Source organism: Paralichthys olivaceus, chromosome 9 (genome assembly GCF_024713975.1).
Source record: "Paralichthys olivaceus isolate ysfri-2021 chromosome 9, ASM2471397v2, whole genome shotgun sequence".
Taxonomy (NCBI): Eukaryota; Metazoa; Chordata; class Actinopteri; order Pleuronectiformes; family Paralichthyidae; genus Paralichthys; species Paralichthys olivaceus.
The window spans coordinates 7,277,619-7,297,499 of record NC_091101.1 but is presented as its reverse complement, the minus strand read 5'-3'; the positions used below and the strand labels follow the sequence as shown (position 1 = coordinate 7,297,499).

General features: G+C 39.6%; 1 protein-coding gene across 1 annotated transcript; it reads right to left on the bottom strand.

Annotated features, from left to right (window-relative positions):
* Positions 1-437: 437 nt before the first annotated feature.
* Positions 438-18,273, bottom strand: fmr1 (fragile X messenger ribonucleoprotein 1). Its single transcript, XM_020082509.2, has 15 exons — positions 17,787-18,273; positions 14,986-15,038; positions 14,794-14,887; positions 13,488-13,559; positions 12,138-12,286; positions 11,256-11,349; positions 10,910-11,026; positions 10,628-10,798; positions 10,419-10,497; positions 10,161-10,288; positions 9,542-9,628; positions 8,523-8,772; positions 7,965-8,162; positions 6,923-7,002; positions 438-5,303 (listed from the first exon to the last, which is right to left on the bottom strand). The coding sequence occupies exons 1-15, from the start codon at positions 17,835-17,837 to the stop codon at positions 5,109-5,111; spliced, it is 1,818 nt and encodes a 605-aa protein (XP_019938068.2). The 5' UTR covers positions 17,838-18,273; the 3' UTR covers positions 438-5,108.
* Positions 18,274-19,881: the final 1,608 nt, after the last annotated feature.

Below are 19,881 nucleotides of genomic sequence, written 5' to 3'. Positions count from 1 at the left end.
AAAAAGCAACTGAGTGGACTATGTGTAGATTTTTTTTGTGAAATTACTGTTCCCAGGGTCCCAACCACTGTGAGGATGAAATATTATCTATAAAGTTCTCTTCCAGTGTAACCGTAGTTCTCTCCGAAAGGTCACACTACAGTCTTAAATAAAATCATTCGTATCACTTCCAGTTTTAATGCACAAATTGTTCTCAGTTGCGCAACCTGGAATTAACCCCCAAATTTTAATTGTTACCATCATTTCACCATTAGCCTTAAACTGGAAATGCATTCATTATGTCGTTATTAGTGAAGTTCCTATGTGGGATTTTCATTTATGAATTTAGTTTTAGGGTGGATTTTTCTCAAGCCACCATCTTTTCACCAGCGTTATGTTTCAAGCTCTGTAGCACTAAGCACATTTCATCATTAACTGCGTTTGACTCAACCCTGCTATTTTTTCCACACATCATTAAGTTTATTATCAAGAGATCTAGCATTGAACTGATATTAAACAGCAAAAAAGAAAATATCAGGATAAGTGCACATTTGAAACAATTGTACAAATCTTCTCAGACAAATAATGACATCATTATATACAGTATACCAGCCTCCCTTCTTTTCTTATGTTTTTTTAACAATACAAAGCAAGTCCATACTGCTGATGCTCTATTGACAATATAGAGGTGAGCTGTTTGTGGATGCACTGCAGATGATGCTCACTGGTTAAACAGCAGTGTGAACACCAAGTGAAAGCAAAGTCTGAACAGATTAGTGATGGAGAAACTGACCGGTAACCGGAAATACTTTAGAAAAAGGAAAATTAACTTTGAACTAAAAGCCTGTTTGGTGATTCATTATTCATGTTTCCAACCATTCTGGACACATTTTCTAAAAGGTAAAAGTTTCCCATGTCTCACTGACTCTAAGCTGGTGGTTGTCAGAAGATGTTACTCATCACTGGATACTTCAAAACTCCGGCCAGTCTTAGGTCAGAATGACGTGAGACAAAGTAACACTGATTAAAAAAAATAAACTGATGTATGTCTTTTTTTTCAAAGTCATTGAATGTCCAAAATCCATAATAAAAGATGTGCATGCATTGCAAGACTAGGAAGGTTCACTGATCTCTGCTAAAGAGAAGACCTGGCTCAACCTCTGGAGTCTTTTTACTTCCTTTCATTACTGAAGTTACTATACGGGACGAATAGAGGGAATAAACTTACACTGGGTCAAACTATTTTGCATCTCAAGATTAAATGCTAAAAGAAGGAAGTCTATGGGGAGGCTGTGTTCTGGTGCAAAAGTTCTGAACTGCAGCCGTGTACAAAAGCAACTGAATCCATTTCACAGATCAATTGAACCAGGTCATAGGCTACAGGCGTTATGTTTGTCGACTGTACAAAGATACAACACGTTCAGTGTTTAAAAGGGACCAGGTGGGAAAAGAAGGCTGTTTCCTGGTGAAGCCGGTCAACTGTATAATAAAGAGCCGCCCTTTGGGTTTTAGAGAAGGGTCAGAAATGTTCAGCTTTCCCAGTGACAACCCAGAGTGACTGAGTGACTCATGAATCACTTTGGAATTAGCCATCTTTATCCATCTGGTCAATGTCTCCTCATCATCCCTGATTTACAAGTCTAGGTTGTGATACTAGCCACAATTAAAAGGCACATGTCACACAGAATATGGTAAAGTTTCTCTGAGCATTCACAGCTTTGAAGCATGAAGATAACAGGCTTTTATAAACTTGTCTTTATTACAAGTAACTTTTGTTTCTGTTTTGCATCTGAACAGGTAAAAGTCAATCACAAATTTTCTGGAGTAATTTTGCACTATGCTGATTAATGACAGTCCTAAAGACAGCAGCTCATTAAAAGGATAGTTTTGACATTTCAGGAAACGTTTGAAAAGAGGAAGGATCAACATGACTCATATATTGTGTCGCATTATCACATTGGCAGTTAGTTAGCTTAGCTTATCATAGAGACTGGAAGCAGAGGGGAAATGCTAGCCCAGTAGCCACAGTGCCAGGCCAAGAAATAATTAGTTCTGAAAAAAACTGATTTTTGTAGCATGTTGGCGGGTTTTAAAGGTGCTGGCTGGATGTTGTTAACTCTGCACATAGGCAGGCTGGGTATTTCCCCATTTTCAGCCTTTAGCTAATCCAAGCTAATAACCTGCTGGTTCATTCAAATCTCAACAATAAGATGGGGAGGATTTTTTGAAAATGTCACACTATTCCTTTAGAGAAAGGACAGATTTCTAATTCCTGAACAACAGAATAAATCAATTTAATCAGTAAAGTTGTTCTTTCCACAACATTGACACATACCTAGCAATATTAAAACTGAAAATCAGGACCAGCATACAGCCAGATACTGAATGAATTACAGGGATTTGATGTATAAAATTGGGATCTAATGTTGACAAACCTATGAATACGCAGAGAAACCTTGAGAAACTTTTTTTGCTTTGAATTTTCGATTTTACAGCAACTTTCTCACATTTCAACAGGTTTTCAAAAGAAATCAAATGAATCCAAACAAATGTCCCCATGACTCTTATTTTCATTCATTAATATACAAAAACTTGCTATGCTAGCTCATCAGGGTAACTGGAGTCTGTTTGAACGTAGGGCACAATTCAGGTCAACTGAGAGTGTAAATGATCAATAAAGGCCTTCGTGCCGCCCTATTTGGATGGCGCTGATGTTCAGTAGGATCCTTCATTTAGTGACTCGACAAAACAGCAACATTTCAAGATGAGAGCTTCAAGTCTACACAGGTCTGTTTTTTTCTGATGTTCCTCTGATGTTGAGAAACCTGCACTACTTAGAAAAGTCAATTTCTGCTCTTTGAAGGTTGTTCTCTTGTTTCTGTCTATGTCACTGAGTCACTATCACAACAAAGATAGTTCTAGAGCAAAACTACAAGACTGGACATCGTACAAGACTAATAGACCTAAATCTGTCGAAATTCTCTTTGACCTTTTGGTCTATCCAAACGAATTCTAAGAAATTCATACAGATTCATGGAATGAATGATCCAAGAAAGAGAAAGCCACTTGTACTTAATGTCCGAAACATGAAAGAAAAAATGGCAGCGGTGTTACACTGGGTTTAAACATACACTATTAAAGGATTTGATCTATTCAGGGTAAACCGGATATTTTAAGAATGGGCCAAATTCACAGAAATTGAGAAGCATAAATTCAAGGCACAAAGATGTTTTCTTTTTTTTTTTTAAAAGACTCGTTATGACCCAGAGGAATGGCAGAAAAGTGACAGTGATCAACACAAAGGATTTAACCAGACTTGTGATAAGAATTGCTTATCACAAATTGCTTCTAATCTAAGTGGTTTCTATAAAATTTACTGTGCCTCTAACTTCAGGTGACATTCACAGTCCCATTACTAATAACCAGGAAGTAGAAAACACACCTGAAATATTTTTTAAGACTCCAGGCAGAACTGAAGAGCTAAATAAAAAAAGATTAACACAGAAAATATTCAACTAAGACGAGTGGGCCCACAATGAGTTGGAAAACCAGAGAGAATTAAACTTAAACCACGTTTTTATTATATCAAGGCATTACTCACAATAACTTGTTTCCTCTACACTAATACTCGAAACACTAACTGCAAAACAAAAGTTAAATACAAAGGTTTTCATAAATTAAAGAAAGCTCATGGGATCAGGTGACAGGAGGTCAGCACTGACGATGTTGCTGCTTTATCCGGTTTGTCTGAAAGCAAAGTTGATGCACTAATTTGAAAGGCATCTATCCTCGACTGGTTTGTTAGTAAAAATAACCGCAGTTAAGTTCATCTTGCAGCCTAATCTCAAATATCCCTTTGTTGATGTTAGAAAGGTTGTGATCAGTGTGGATTCTAGTTGATAGAAGAGATCCATGAAGGCTGATGGGAGTGTGACAACCGCGTGGACTCTGTAAGTGATGATTGTGCTGAATGCTTTCATCACGTGTCAGAGTTTATTCTATAGCCATATAAAACTGTGAATGTACTAGTTTAATCTGTGATTCTAGCTGTGGTTTGTTGGTCTTATAATCCTTAACTGCATAATCTTTATAATGGACAGCAGTTCATCTCATTTTGTGACCTGCTGGTGACGCTCCTGTCTCCCTTTGCTTCACTCATGACTTTTTAACAGTTTATTTGCATCAAAGTGCCTCAGATTTATGTTTCTCCATCGCTATGTCTTCGACTTCTCTGAAATCATGACTGGTCCAACAGTCGGAAAGAATGAAAGAATTTTACAGTATGCAGACCGAAGCAAACAAAATACAGACAATTTAAATGATGAGACTGGTAAATCATTCACTGCTGAGTGAATCCTAAGTGCCAAACCATGTTCCCCATGTATATATAAGTAATTTGAGAAACACCAAAACACGTCTGCCCCTTACTTCTCAAAAAGATTTTATATTTTACAGTTGATAATTAAGTCTTTCTGGAATCATACCTGAAAGACTGTAAAGAATTTATAAACTTGTGACTGCCAAATGTTGGATTTTGGAGTTTTATACCACCAAAAAGTTTTTCTCCACCTGTAGGATCTAAAGGGAGGGAACACATGCTTTCAAATGTAGTTGTGAATCCCTGTTATTTTCTGTTTCACCTCACTTCTTTTCTCTCGAGTGAGCATTTTCAAACAGGGCAGTGACAAAAAAATGCAAAACAAAATATTTGTTGTTGATAGGAGAGGGGGTAAGTTCAGGGATAATCCCTCAGTAAGAGATGATCTTTAGTCAAATCCCTCCTCTTCTTTTCCTTTTGTCCAAAAACGGTACTGATTATTTTATTTGTCACTCCACAGAAGAGCGCAAGATAGCATACCAGTCAAGAAGAGTCCAGAGCAGTACACTCACAGACCAGACCAGTAGATACCAGACGACCTCTGGTCTACAACTTCACTACGGTAAACTTCCATGCTGATGAAATATGTGTATTCACGTTTGACGAAAAAAAGAAAGAAAAAGCGAGAGAGAGATTGAGACTCTACAATGGTATATGACCAGTTGCCTTTGTGTGTTTCTGAATGTGTGTGTGTGTCTGTATCTGAACATGTGTGTATATATCTAAATGAGAAGGTCCTCCAGTGGTGTATCTACGACACTCCATTCACCAGCGGAGGAGCGTCTTGTTTGTCCTTCTTCATCCCTCGGTCTCTGATGGGTCTCTGATGATGATGACGGGAAGGGCCGTCACCGCCGACACCACCCTGGGAGGAGGAAGGCCCTCCTCCTCCTCGACCCCCTGACGAGTGTTGCACGCTTCGCTCGTTGTTACCGTCCACACGGATCTGTGGGAAAAAGGAAATGAGTACAGTCTGGTCCCACAGTGCACAGGTTCAGAGAGATGAGAAACATGATCACTGGTGAAATGGCTGTTTGCTAAGCCCTGTCCCCTGTAGTTACTGTTACTATGAATGTCAAACTTTACACTGATACTTTACATATGCAGATTATAGAGACTGCGGCAAATATAACTGTTGAGGGTTGTTTTTCATTGTTTCCAGAGCACTCATTTTATAACAAAACTCTAGTGAGTAATTAAGACCAATTCATGCTTTTGTGTTGAAGCTATAGCGTAGGTACGCACATAGCATATGCTAAGGGCTGAGTATTCATAGTTTTGCAAAAGAGTGTGTGAGTCACACTGTAATTACACCACCAAAACACTAGTGGTGGTTGAGTTTCTATGCTGGTGTTGAGTGTCCTTCGGTTTTTGGTCAGCTTATTTACAAATTCTGTGGCATCTCTGTTTACCTTATAATCAATGGCGAGTATTACTGAGTGGAACATGTTGGAGTCAAGGCTGATAGATGTTGAAGAGCAATCACTAAATCTTAATGAACTGCAACAAAGTTTGTCCCTTCAACTCAATTCAAACATGGCACCGAGTCTGTCAGAAATGCAACGCTACCAAGCGGACCAATCACAGCTCTTGCAGTCTGCGATGCTTTGACGCGTAGTCACATTTTTGGGGAGTTGAACGTCAGAGTACAGCATTGGGCTCTGCAGCAGCGTCCAGCTGACGGGTGGTGAAGCATCAGAGGATCCTATGATTTTATTTATCGGCCCTGATCACTAAAAGCTCTCGACAATTTCACTGGTGTCCCCTACATGTGTGGCACCACCATTTTATCCTGAGGTATTTCTTTGTTTTTCTCATTTTTGTGGCACGTTAGAAACGTCATCAACACGTCCACTTGCTTGTGCTGAATCCTGTAAAATGATCTCCTGGTATTTTCTCACATGAGCTGATTCTGACATTATCCAGAGCTTTTACGGGGGGGGAATGATGGGAGCCTCTCAGTCTGACATTTTTGATCTCACATATATCCGCTCCGAAGAATATCAGGAGACTATAAAGAATTCAGTGCATGTCTGAAAGCAGCTTTAGAGGTGGAGCTGCCGCTGATCAGATGTTCGACCCATGCTCGAACACCCTGTCGCTGTTTTGTAGTTTGTTCCTGCTCGTACCAATGTGAGTAGCACCAGCCCATGTTGAGCGGGAGCTCCAATAAAGATTTGCTGTTTGTGAGATGCTTTGACTCAGTTATCTGGCCATAATGATTTGGCCATTGTCAAACTTGCTTTAGTCTTTTCACTTGCCCTTTATTAGTACAAACCCGACAAGTTGACTACAAGAGTTGAGTGTTTGTTTGCAGTCATAAATGTCCCATCTGTTGACAGATAATCAACATTTGCTTTCAATTGGCAATTAAGATCTTTTGAGAGGGGGGCTGCTTGCAAACTGTTAATAAAACCATCAATTCTGAAACCAGCTAGGATCAAATCAGTAAAAAGATACTTTTTTTTTTTTTACATTAGTTTGGACTTAAAAAGTCAATTTTCCACACACTTGCTGAAACTGTTTGTTATTAGAGTGAGTCGAAAGGTAAAATGTGTGTGTTACCTGTAGGCTGTCTTCCTGCGCTCTTGTCTTGGGGTCTCTGATATGACGAGGTCTTGGATCACACCATTGCATGTCGTCACCTAAACCAAGACAAAAACAATCCGTAACCAGACATGAAGCTAAAATTTCCCAGGTACGATTGCTGTTATCTTGCATCGATCACGTCTTCTGGAGCCAATGTATGGGCAGCAGTGATGAGGGATGGAGTTGCCGAATCCAGGTCTCTTCAATACATGCACTCAAACAATCAAGTCAGTCAGTCGGTTTTACCCCTTTTTTAAAAGCATCAAATAATTGACTGAAACCAAATGTATCATAAACATGAACACTTGAACAAACAGTGAGGTAAAAAATAATTTCATGTGTATTTTTTACTGTAGTTTGGTCCATGTCTGATTTGCTTACATGGAGGAGGCAGGGTTTACGACCTCTACTGCAGCCAGCCACCATGTGGGGATCAAGATGCATTGGCTTCACTTATGGAGGAGCCGTCACGTCATCGATCTTTATTTACAGTCTAAGACCTCAACTGAAAAGATTTCATATGCGTCCCCACAACTTGATGGGAAGATGACAACGGGTGATAAACTTATTCTGGAATCAAACACCACTCACTCCATCACTGTCAAGCAGCCAAACCCTCACATGCCCCTACATGACTTAAGTGAGGAACTCTTGACAGGGTAATTTATGAGCATCATAAAAAAAGCAAACACTCATAATGAGAATTTATTAGAGTCTGCGGAGATCGCATTATTTGATTCATGCCCACTCTTCAGGCTATAATTTGATGAAATGCAACTTAAACATATTTATTCCCATTCACCATACGAAGTGACTTCTTGAAACATCATCTTTAAAATCAACTACAGTCAAACAGGGGAAAGATAATGAACAGTTGAATAACTGATTTAGAAATTTTTTTCTGGATTTTCTTATAGAAATCTTTGACTTGTCTCCATAAATTCTTCAAAACATCTGCAGAAAAAAAATCTCTTGCTACAAATCGGTCAAATAACTGACAATGATAATCACTACCAACCTTTATACCCTCCTCCTCTTCCTCTCCCCCCTCGTCCCCTCGGTCCTCCGCCGCCTGCTCTCTTCCTCCCATCTGTCCTTCTGGGCAGGGTCCCGCCTCCTGTCATCAGCTCCTCGGTGCAGGCCAGCGACCAGTCGCTGAGCTCCTCTCTGTGGTCTGACTCTGTCTCTGAAGCATTGGATGCCTCTGAGTTAGTGCCTGGGGAACAGAGGATATATTGAAACCTCATTTAACAGCATTGGAAAGACAACATGGCATTAACCTTTGATTCATTGTTTAGTTTTAAAATGAAGTCATCGCCTAGGGAAGACAGGCCTTTATTCAGTACTTGTAGTCTTGTACTAGCTGCATGTTTCATATCCTTTCTATCAAATGTCAGAAATCTAAACACCGAGTGGACACAACACTAGTTAGTGTTAGTTTTTTGCATTAAAAGCTTCAGGTATTCAGTTTCCCTTGTACATGCACAGGCTAAGTTCTTTATAAATATGTTATGATTATTATATTACTTTGAACAGGTGTTAATTGGTTTTCTTGTTTGTAGTTATTTTATTGTACCTGAGGCAAAAGCTGCACCTCCTCCTCTTCGTCCTCGCCCCCCTCGTCCTCCCCCTCCGGTGTAGGGCTTCCCTCCTCCTCCTGCTCCCCTGCCCATTCCCAGCCCCATGCCGTTATCGAACACGTAGGTTTTGTCTTTTAGATTCCGAGGTCCTGTCCCTCCTCCTCCTCCACCTCCTCCTCCTCCTCCTCCAATCTGTCTCAGCTGCTCATCAATCTGGAGACGCTCTAGACGGAGCTGATCCACCTCCTGTGGACATTGACAATTGGAAAAAAGTTCAAGTTGTTTATTCTGGTTTAGATCACATTCGAAACACAGACCCCGTTCGGAGATGGCATTAACATCCATCCTGAGTGACCTGATCATAAGCGATCCACAAAGTTAAAGTCGGAACACACACAAATGAGTCCTCAATGCATCTTGAGATCTGAACAATCGGACCACATTCAGAGGTGATCTGGCTACATATGACGGAAAAATTATTCAGCTGACGTTCTTTGACTCGCTTTAGTTTAATACTGAATCAAAAGTATTTTCAACGCTCTTTGCATCAGACACATCAGTAAACTCAGACTGGCAAAAACATAATTTGGTCTTCAGGAACAGAAATGATTGAGTCACGATTATTTGCACATAGAGTTGTAACGTGAGATCCAATCACAAATGGTCACAGGGGACAGCATTTTAATACCATGGGTGAACAGAGAAACTTAGAGCTGTCCACTTGCGATGAGATGTCTCAGGACAAATGTTATTACCAGGTCTGAGCAGCCAAAAGCATGAGCTCAAAGACAATAAAATACAATGCAGTGCTAATCACATATTCAGCTCAGATAGTTAATTAATTCATAAAGTAAACAACTTTAAAATATATGTGAAAATAGTTTGTGTTGCTAAGATTAAATTAAATCTTGCTTAGTTAAATATACTTTTAACATTCAGTATTGCCTTGTGTAATTTTAAGCATTATGCCGTTAGGCCTAAGTTTGATGTTGTTATGACTGTTGATTACACAGACCTTAAGGTAGTTCAGATGGTAGTCCAGCAGTACTGTAGCATTGGAGATGCTTTCCTTGGTCCCCACAAAAACAAATGGCACCAATCCCTTTGAGAGAGATAAAAGAACAACAAAGAGAACAGTTCACATACTCACACTATTGCAGTTTTATATATTTATGGAGTCAGTCAATATTATTAATAGGTCCACTGTGCAGGATTTAGGGAGATGACTAGATTATTTATAATATTTTTTAGATTATTGCTGTGGTTTTCTTTAATTGTTTCTATATAGGAAGTAGGTCCTCTTCCATGGAGTCTGCCAGGTTTCTACAGTAGCCCAGAATGGATAAACCAAACCCTGGCTCTCTAGAGGGCCTTCTGCAGTTTTACATAAACCAAAGGCCATTGTACCACACTATACTCTTCTACTATTCCATTGACAGATGCCTATAAACTCTACACAGTGAACCTTTGAAATACATACAATAACAGGGGTTCACAAACTATTCCGGCTAAGGAGGCCAACTTAAAATCTCATTAATTAATCATGAATAACAATAGGGGATGCAAATAATATATGACTATGAAAAACTTCTAGTTTGTGTCGTGATGTGTAGCATAGTTTCCGCCCCACTGACCTCGTCTGCTGCTGCTGCCGCTGCTGCCGATGGTTTTTTGTCATTTTCAGGTTCAATACGAACCCGCACCACACCGGACTTATCAACCACTTCCTGGATCAGTTTACCATTCTTGCCAATCACTTTCCCTGTGAAGACAGACACATCATCTATCACTGTCTGCTGGAACTCCAGAGTTTAATCGTCTGGCTAATCCTTAAATAAAGTCATGTTACCGCATGAACGTTCTCATCATCTCAGTTGAGTGATTTTTCTCACCTACTAAGTTCCGGGGAACTTTGATGACATCTTCAGAAAACTCCAGGAAACACCTCGCCAAGCGGACAGCCTCCTGGTCCTTAGAAAACCAAGCACAACGATGTCACATAAAATATAAACATGACACTTAAATGTCGCTTTAAGCTCAGGTCTGTACTTGTAAATCCAGAGACAAGAGGGACAGGTGTGCATATATATATCAATCCTACCTCTCCATATATGTGAAAGGTGCATGTTTCTTCATCCAGGTCTATGTTAGTGACTCCTGGGACTTTACGAGCTTGTTGAATGTTCGCTCCGTGAGTCCCAATGGCCAGACCCATTAAATCATCCCTAACAGCAAACTGTTCATGAAACCGTGATGCAAGCTGTCTGGAACTCTGTACAAACACACACAAGGAAAATGAATCAAAGGGCAAAATGGCGCAAACATGAATTATGACTCTGATGATGACAAGTCTTAATTTGTGTGCGAGTGGATCAATGTTTACCTCCAGTTGTCGGCTGGCCTCTTCGTTCCTCATTATGAGAGACAGTTTGGTGCGGAGGCTCCTAAAGTGCATGTCACTCATCATATTGGCACGTTTCATTGTGACCTCATTCACTGACTGCGAAAACAATGAACACCCATTTGAGACAAAGTATCTTAATGTGGAACATGTTAGTGATGGCATCATCTGCAAAACGTAATGCAAGTGACTTACTACAAATGATTTTAGGTCATAGATGTGTACCCCAGTAACAGAGGTTTGTATTATGTTTATCAAATGTAATTCAAGAGATGGACTTAAGACTTTTGTCTTGAGATTTTTAAATAAAAACATTATTATTAAGTACCAAGATGACCAGCTGCTTTTTCTCTGAGTCATAGGTGACAGTGAACGCTCCCACAGCCTTCTTAAAGTCTTTGTGTACCGATTCCTTGGAGCACCTGTCAAAACAGTCACACAAATTATCATCATGAGAATTCATGACCATAATACTTCAGTCATCAGGGGCATGAGTGTACAAATCTTACATATATCACAGATTTGTGCCTAATACAAATTTGTAGTCTTTTCAGAGCAAAACACAAACAGTTATAGCCATTTCTTATAAAAGACTGGTAAGTATTATATTATTGCAGGTTTTAGACAGAAACCAAGAATAATGGGTGCTACACATTTAAGTGCTGTATTAGTGACACATACCACATATGGCATCAACACTGTGCCAGCTGTAAACATGCTGACACCTCACAGATGCGGCTACAGATCAGCTGTTTAAGAGTTGTATGCTACTGGTAATATACAACTGGTCTCACACTGCTTCAATACAACAGCTACACAACTGGTTCTGTCAGTCTTTCTCTGCCGGTGTAGATGTGCTGTACACAAAAACACATGATTTCAACACTAGAATTAATACGTAGCCACCCCTAGCCTGATTCTTGCAAGCCGAGAATCTTCTGCTGTGTTGTTCATGTGTCAAAGTTCAGTCTAGTCTTAGTCTGGTTGTGCTCGATGTTTCTTTCTGTTTAAGGGAGTTTTTATCTTTCCAGTCGTCAAGTGTTTGCTTGTTATGGAACTGTTGGGTTTCTCCACAATATGATATACTATATAAAGTGCCTTTACGTAATGTATGTTGTGATTTGATGAGACAGAAATAAAGACTAATAACTGTATTGAATTAAGATGCATGCGGTTGACATAAAAGTCTTTGTCTTCATGTCAAACTTACATCTGTCGTAGATCCTCGGGTACATCCAGTCTGATCTTGATGAATGTGTTTTTTGTGGCTGGTTTGTTTGGGTTGACTGGCCGTAACCTCTCCAGTGTCACAATCTCATTTAATGTAGCGTCACATGCAGCATATTCTATTACGTAGAACTAGAGACATAGACAGACAAAGAATTGTTTTAACAATCCAAATTGTTCATGGAATATAATCATCTGTTTAAATAACAGAATTACAAACTTCTGGAAAGAATGTGGGTATGGGAACAAGTGAGAAAGAGCCAGTAAGTGAGAGACAAAGGAAGAGTTGCAGATATTAAAAAATGCAGGGGATGAGATAAAATAAAAAAACAGGTCAGTAACAAAAATGGGTAACAGAAGTAAAACCAACAGCTCAGAGCAGTGAGACATTACTGACACATAAACCTAAATCCAATCTGCCAACTACTTGCCAGCTGAACGTAAAATCCCCCACCAATTTAAAACTGACTGTACAATTAAAACTTATAATCTACACTTCATGGCACTGAAACTGAGCATTGATGTAGAACTCAACAAAACCATGTATCACATCGTTGTCATGCTGATTTTACTTGCATTATAACTTTATACCCAGTATTGTTTTGGTTTTTCCGATCCCTGCGCTAAATCCATCATTTTAAATTGGTTCCAGTCCCTGAACTGTGTTTTTTTTTTTTTTATTCCTAAGGCAAATTGGAAGAAGAAATTTCACACATTAAGTGTTAACAGTTTAAAGTATACTTAATTTAAATATACAACTATAATTATGTACAAAAGTATGACTTTTATAACTTATATTATAAAAAATCATAAATAAAACGTAAACCAACTACAATAATTTAACACTGAATAATACTCCAGCTCCAAACTAGTCGTTATTAGTCCCCCCACCATCGGCGTCAGGGACACCTGTCTGATGTGCTTGATATGGAGTAATGCGAGAAGTCAAACACGAAGCATCTCTCTGCTTTTAAATGTATCCATATGTCGCCAGGTGCTTCATTTAGTTTGACGCATTCCTTCCATCCCTCATTCTTCTTCTCTCGTTTTACTGGCAGTAGCTACTAGGTAACTGTAGGCTGAGGATATGTGGTGTCGGAGCCATGTAGACAGTGTGCCGTCACCAGAGTTGAGTGTAACGTTAACAAGGCACATGCAGTGATGTTCCCTGTAAGCAGGTCAACTAGGTCAGTGCATAACTCAGAACTGAAATCTGTGTTTTGATTTAGTCTAGTTTGTACTGGATGTGAAGAAACTGGAGCCTGACTTTGGTGCACAACGCTAGTCTTAAATTGTATATTGAGAGTTAGAAAACATGCAGACTGAGCCTTACCTCTCCTTTAACCATGCGAACCTTGGCCAGCCACCACCCACATGGCTCTTTGTCATTAGCCCTGGAATATACCTGGTAACACACACAGTATTTCCTAAAACGTTCCACTCATAAACAGGTTTAATTCAGGGATTAACTGATGTGTGTTTCTCTTTCATGTCATTTAAAAGCAAGAATCTTTAAAGACCTTTTTGAGAACTTCGCAGAAGTAAACTGCTAAACCCAAATCGTTTAAAGCAGAAAAATGGATGATCTGCTCATGAAACATTTATTAAACAGTTAGGGCGTTCTCTGATAAATTCTGAAGAACACATTTAAATTATTCAGTGGACTGATTTATTTCCTTTCACTGATCAAAACACAAATGAATGAACATAGCAATAAGAAAAACAGTTAGGGTTGGGTATAGAACTCGTACTTTTAAGGATACTGACAGATTACGTCAGTACTACCGGGCACTGATTCACGCTAAATCAATCTGTGCCAAATTTTGGAACGCATCTGGGTGAAAGAGTATGTATACGTGAAAGGGAGTGAAAGAGAGAGTATACGTTAAATAAGAGAGAGAGCAAGACCATGTGACTCACCCCTGGAATGTGATCAAGCCAAGCTCAGCACCAGGGTATGGACCCAGGGACCGTCAGAGTGTGCACAGCCCAGCCACAGCTCCACCAAGGCAGACACCCAGTGAGCCATGCACAGCTCCACTAAGTCCACTTATAGTGTTCATTTGGGTCTTTTCATACTTTTTTGGACGTAAAAAAAATATTTTTTACAGTTTTTAATGGCTCTGTCAGTAATTTACTGCTCCTCTCTGTGTCTCCATCAAAATTCTGTTGTTTTTACCCAGACTGAGTTTACACGTGTGTAAATGCATGTCAGCACGAGAGATGAACTGAATTATGAATGCGCAGTCATGAAAAAAGATTTGACTCATTGAAGAAAAGCATTTATCTTTGATCAGTGATCACTAGAAGTGGTTTCCGCTGGACTGGAATTTTGTCATGAGGTGGACGCCTTGCAATTCTCTATGCAGGAAAACCCTGGTTGGACATTTTTTTATTATGCTGTGAGAGTAAAGTACCGACCAGTACCGGTTGAAATGTGAACGATACCCAACCCAAGTGAAATCAGATATAAAAACATAATTTGTAGCACCAACTTTACACCACATGTAATCTGCAGCACAATGTGCATTTCCTCTCCTCACTGCCAGGTCAATGTTTCATCTTACTAGACCAACTTTGTCTTTGGTGTTAATGCTGATTTTCTTAAAACAATTCTGAAGGTATTGAATCAGTCCCACCTCGACCTCATCGCTCTCATTTATCTCTTTGCAGAACCCTGTTGGAGGAGGAAATCGCACATCCTGGAATGGGATCTGACGTTCCGGCTGCCAGCTAGGGCAGAGGAGCACATACAAAAATAAAAGTTAATTTGAGCACTGGCAAATTTAACACTGAACAATACATCATAACTTGTTGTGTGTTTTACTCACTTGTTTTCAAAAGCCACAGTGACTGATCCTTCATGAACATCCTTCACAAAGGCCTAAAAAATCCAAGAAGGGAATTACAAAAATTTAAATAATAAGAATTTTACATACTTACATACAAAAAATCAACAGGAGTGTTACACCGGCTTCAAGCATGCAATTCAGCAACCCAACAGCCCAAAGTGATTATTTTTTGGGGGGGGTTTGGCTTCGTCAGGTTTGTTCTCTCTCTCTCTCTGGTTGTGCACATAGTCTACATTCATGTGTGTCAAGTACTGCAAGTAGGACATACAATGCCTCAGAGGAAAAGAGAGATGGAGAGTCTAGCCTATGGGTAGCATTAGCCTAGTAAGCTAGTGGCTGTAATGGATTAAATTGAGTAAAACCTTGTAAAAACGGGGGCTTCTCAAAATCCCCAAAGAGTCAAGGAAAGCTTTTTAACTGAGCTCACATTATGGTCTTCTTGACCCACAATGGAGAATGTACATTCAGAAGCTGTGGGCAGATTATGACAGTTTGAATGGTGAGTCTTAGGAACAAAGTTTTAAGAGGCCAAATTTGGAGAATGTTCAAAGGGAGAAAGGCTTTCTTTTATTTCTTACTAGTAAGGATATCAAAAGATGTAATGGTGTCATGTGCTGGCAGTAAGGCTGATTTGAGTCTTCCTCAGAAATGAACACAATTCAGTTGATATTGAATATGCTAATTAAGGACCTCAGCTTATTTTGAAAAATTAATAGAGTCAAAGATGCAACTATAATTTTCCACCTACCATTTTCATTAATCTTTAAAAGGCTACTTAAAATATCTTAACCAGAAATTTCATGAAAAACCTCTTTTAAAAGCTGTTAGATTTAAAAAGCATATGTTCATCAATAGCATCTCAATTCCTTTTTACAATCAAAAATATAAATCCTTAAAGCATGTGATCCGCAATAAGCTGCAACCTATTTGGCTCTGTTAAACACAAAACATGAACTAAATGCATGTTGGAATTAACATCCTGGACCCAGGCTGGCATCAGAGTTCACTATCATACCAATGAACCACTGAACAGCATCAGTGTGTCTCTTGGAAACACATCTACCTCCCACAGCTTTATGTTCACACAGGGATTTGTTTCTTTTTTTGGACATACTTATTACTCGTCACTGCTAAAACCAACAATGAATAATGATATAGTTGTATAATCCAAACGTTTTACCTAGATAATGACATGCAACTAATTTTAAGAACATAATTGTCATCTCCTTAAAGAAACTAACAAACCGACTAAATGCATCTGGTATATTTAAATCTAGGTTGCGCTAGAGTATCTAAGGGGCAGATATCTGTAACAATGCTCACATCTCACACAAACATGGATTTTCTGTGGATATCCTTAAAACAATATAATGCTGACTGTTTAACATTTGGAATAATACCTGCTTTTCAAATTCCAGGCCAGCAGCACTATTTGCAATTGTGTCAGCTGTGGCTTAGGAGGTAGTGGGTCAGTGGTTCAATCCCCAGCTCCTCCAGTCTGCATGCCAAAGTGTCCTTGGGCAGGACACTGAACACCCCCCGCCACCCTAAATTACCCCTGACAGCTGGGCTGACAGTGTATGAAAGGGGTGTGATAGAAGAAGAGGTATGTAGAGAATGTGTGTGTGATGGGTGAAACTGACTTGTACAGTAAAGCGTTTGATTGGTAAATAAGAATAGAAAGATGCTATACGAATGAGGTCAATTTGTTATTTTCAATGATTTATATTATCTGGAACATGCTTTAGAGTCTAGGAACTAATTTCAAAACGTTGGCGATGAATGAAGCAAAATGCACATGCCAACATTCAGGTTAAATGAAGTTTTGCAGGAAAGCTGGGTGACTCATAGCTTTTTACAACTCACAGTGATTTCCCATGGTTGTCCTTTGCAATCACATGATTTCAAACAGTTTGGCAACAGCAAAGTTTTGAATTCTAGAAAGGTGATAGTTGGTGCAAGCAATCACAATTAAGGCCAATTAGAGGAGCTTCTGTCTATAATCTGTAGAATTTGCATTAAACAGTCAGCACATGTGAATATTCAATGGATTTTACAATCAAACATGATGTTAATAAAACACTGATTATTATTGTATGGCCTTCCTTACACCCTTCCTATTAAAAACGCCTCAACTGTTCTCAGAGAACAACCACCTCCAAAACTGGAAATGAATGTGCATCCTACAGCAAATCTTTCCAATGTTAATAATTTTAAGGCCTTGAATACTTCTCCCACCACTGACCCCGTGTGATCAACACCTGCCCAGGTAGGATTGACCCAAATGCACAACCTCCACAACTCATGCTCATCCTACTTGTTGCCTTCAGAACCACTCACAAATCCTCAGCAGCATGCGTGAAATAAACACAAGACACAGACTTGCTGCAGTTATCCTGAATTAGGCTCCTCTGAAAAACAATGTATGTATGTTGGAACTTGGTGAACCTGCAGCCCACTGCCCATCACACAGCCCATCGGTTTGATAAAACATGTCTCCACCAGCATCCCCACTCCAACTACAATCATTTACCACCGACACCATCACCGATAACTCAGTTACTCAACAGGCAGCTTGTAGCAGCAGACTGTCGGTGGCTTTGTTTACAGATTTCCAGCCTTCACGTCCCGGTGGAGGCTGAACAGAAGCACTGAGGCCCGCAGATACAAACAAATGTTTCCTAGCTAATCCGCCAGGGTAATTTCACATGAGTTAGCCTGAGGTTAGTGCACGGTGCAGTGTGTGAGATGACAAAGCTCCACAAAAGGTGTTTACCTACCTTATAAAAGGCCCCACTGGTCCCCCTCACTTCCGCGACTAGTTCATCCATGACGCAAGTTACTAGCTAGCTAGCTAACCACCGTTAGCGACGTGAGTAGCTAGCTAGCTAACCACCGTTAGCGATGTTAGTAGCTAGCTAGCTAGCTTGCTAGCCTGACGCTAGCCAAGGCAGTTTGCTATCGTTGGCGTCGCTAGCGAGACAAAATACCCTGCCAGCGGAGAGCAGGAAGCGGCCAAGATCACTGTCTGTGGCCGGGATGCGTGTCTGCTTCTGAGCCGTCTATGAATCCTGCTCTTATTTCCGTCACACTTGCACTCCCCAATGTTTGATAATGCAAAGCGACCCTGTAGCTAGCCCGGTTAGCTTGTAGTAGCTAGTTATGTTAATGTGTGGTGAGTGGTGAAGCAGCCGCTGCTGGTCGCATCTCTCCATGTGACGTCTCCACTTTCTTCCTCTGCTGAGGACACGCTCACCCACACTGTGACTGCTCTCCACAGGTGACACAGGAGAATGTCCCCGGTCACTCATCCCAGCATCTGAGCACTGTCTTTCTATTAACAACACAATCTTACTGTCATTCATAATTATTTTTATTATTATTATCATTATTATTTGCAGTGGTATTAGTATTGTTGTTATTATAATGATTATTAGTAGTAGTCTTGTTATTATTATTATTATTATGATGATGATGATTATTATTATTATTGTGGAGTAGAGATATTTTATTCTTATCCATAGGTTGTCTGGTTAGACTTACTCCCTGTTCGGTTAATCTTTTTATTTTCATGTTCCCTTAGTATGATCATATGTGTGTATATATAATAATTACATTATTACTTTTGTCCACATGTGTGGCTTATATACTAGTTTGAATTCTTTAATTACCCACTGTTTTCTTCATACATTGCATGTTGACTATTTCAGAGGCCTGTTAATCAATCTACACAATTTTCAGCCCCAATGTCCCAACTTTTCACAATAAAAGCTCTGTAATTCAGCTCAGTATGAAATATTGCAGCAACAAAACAAACACTGTGCTTTTACTTTCAAGAAAAAGCTGTGACTCCTGTGAATGTTTGTGTCACTGACATCACTTGACCTCTCACCTGATAAAGACCATGGAAAGGATGATGCTCAAGCACCTACGCCCCCTGGTGAGCTCTTTGCTGAACTCCCTACAGTTCCATATCAACCAGGCTTTGGTGTGCACAGGTCTCTGGAGAACACCGGGAGCACCGTGAGAGTCATGTATTTTGACTTCAACACAATTCAGCCATCCTTGCTCAGGGGAAAGCTGGAAGGAGCTGCAGTGAACTGCCACTTGGCTGCATGGAGCATCGACTACCTCAACTACTGACCACAGTATGTAAGGCTTGATCACCATATACAATGCTGCTGTAATATTGCAAATTTCCCCATTGGGAGAGTAATAAAAGTCTTCTTATTCTTCAGACACACCATGGACAGCTGCTCTTAACACTAGTTCTGACTTAATATAATTTTGTTCAGTGCACATTAGTGCACGTTATTCAATAACACTTCTATAAAAATGTCTTTAGTGAGGTTGTATATTATGTACAAACTCTTTATTTTTATTAATTTTTTAGTTTATTTTTATTTATTTATTGCCTTTTTATATATTTGTATTCTCTTTTCTACTTCATTCTGACTTGCCTGCTGCTGTAAAAACTGAATTTCCCCAGTGCATGGATTAATAAAGTTTTAACTTATCTCTCTTATCTTATCTCTTATTGAATGTATCACGTATTCAAATTACACTAAAGTCAACAATGCACTTCCCTCGACCATTAACAATACACATGCCAAGAGTGAAGTCGATAAGATGACCGTCTCTCAAGATATGTGTTCCACATGCAGACGGGCTGCACCAAATTACACCCACTCATGAATATCAGATAAACATGACTGATGTTTTTCATAAAGATGCATGAGTCATTCCCTGGAAAACCAATGGAGATGTGACAAAACAACCAATCTCACCAAACAATGTAATACAACATTTTTGTTCAGATCCATGCCAAATGTTAATGAGTTCTTCCCTGGCCTTAGTCCCATCTTTCCACTAAGT

What these genes read in the sequence shown, in the direction of transcription:
- fmr1 (XM_020082509.2), bottom strand. Translation starts at nt 17,837, where the DNA reads ATGGATGAACTAGTCGCGGAAGTGAGGGGGACCAGTGGGGCCTTTTAT. An exon ending in ACTGTGGCTTTTGAAAACAA is followed by an intron (nt 14,888 to 14,985) that starts GTGAGTAAAACA and finishes CCTCTGCCCTAG; the next exon opens with CTGGCAGCCGGAACGTCAGA. An exon ending in TTCGCATGGTTAAAGGAGAG is followed by an intron (nt 12,287 to 13,487) that starts GTAAGGCTCAGT and finishes CTATGTCTCTAG; the next exon opens with TTCTACGTAATAGAATATGC.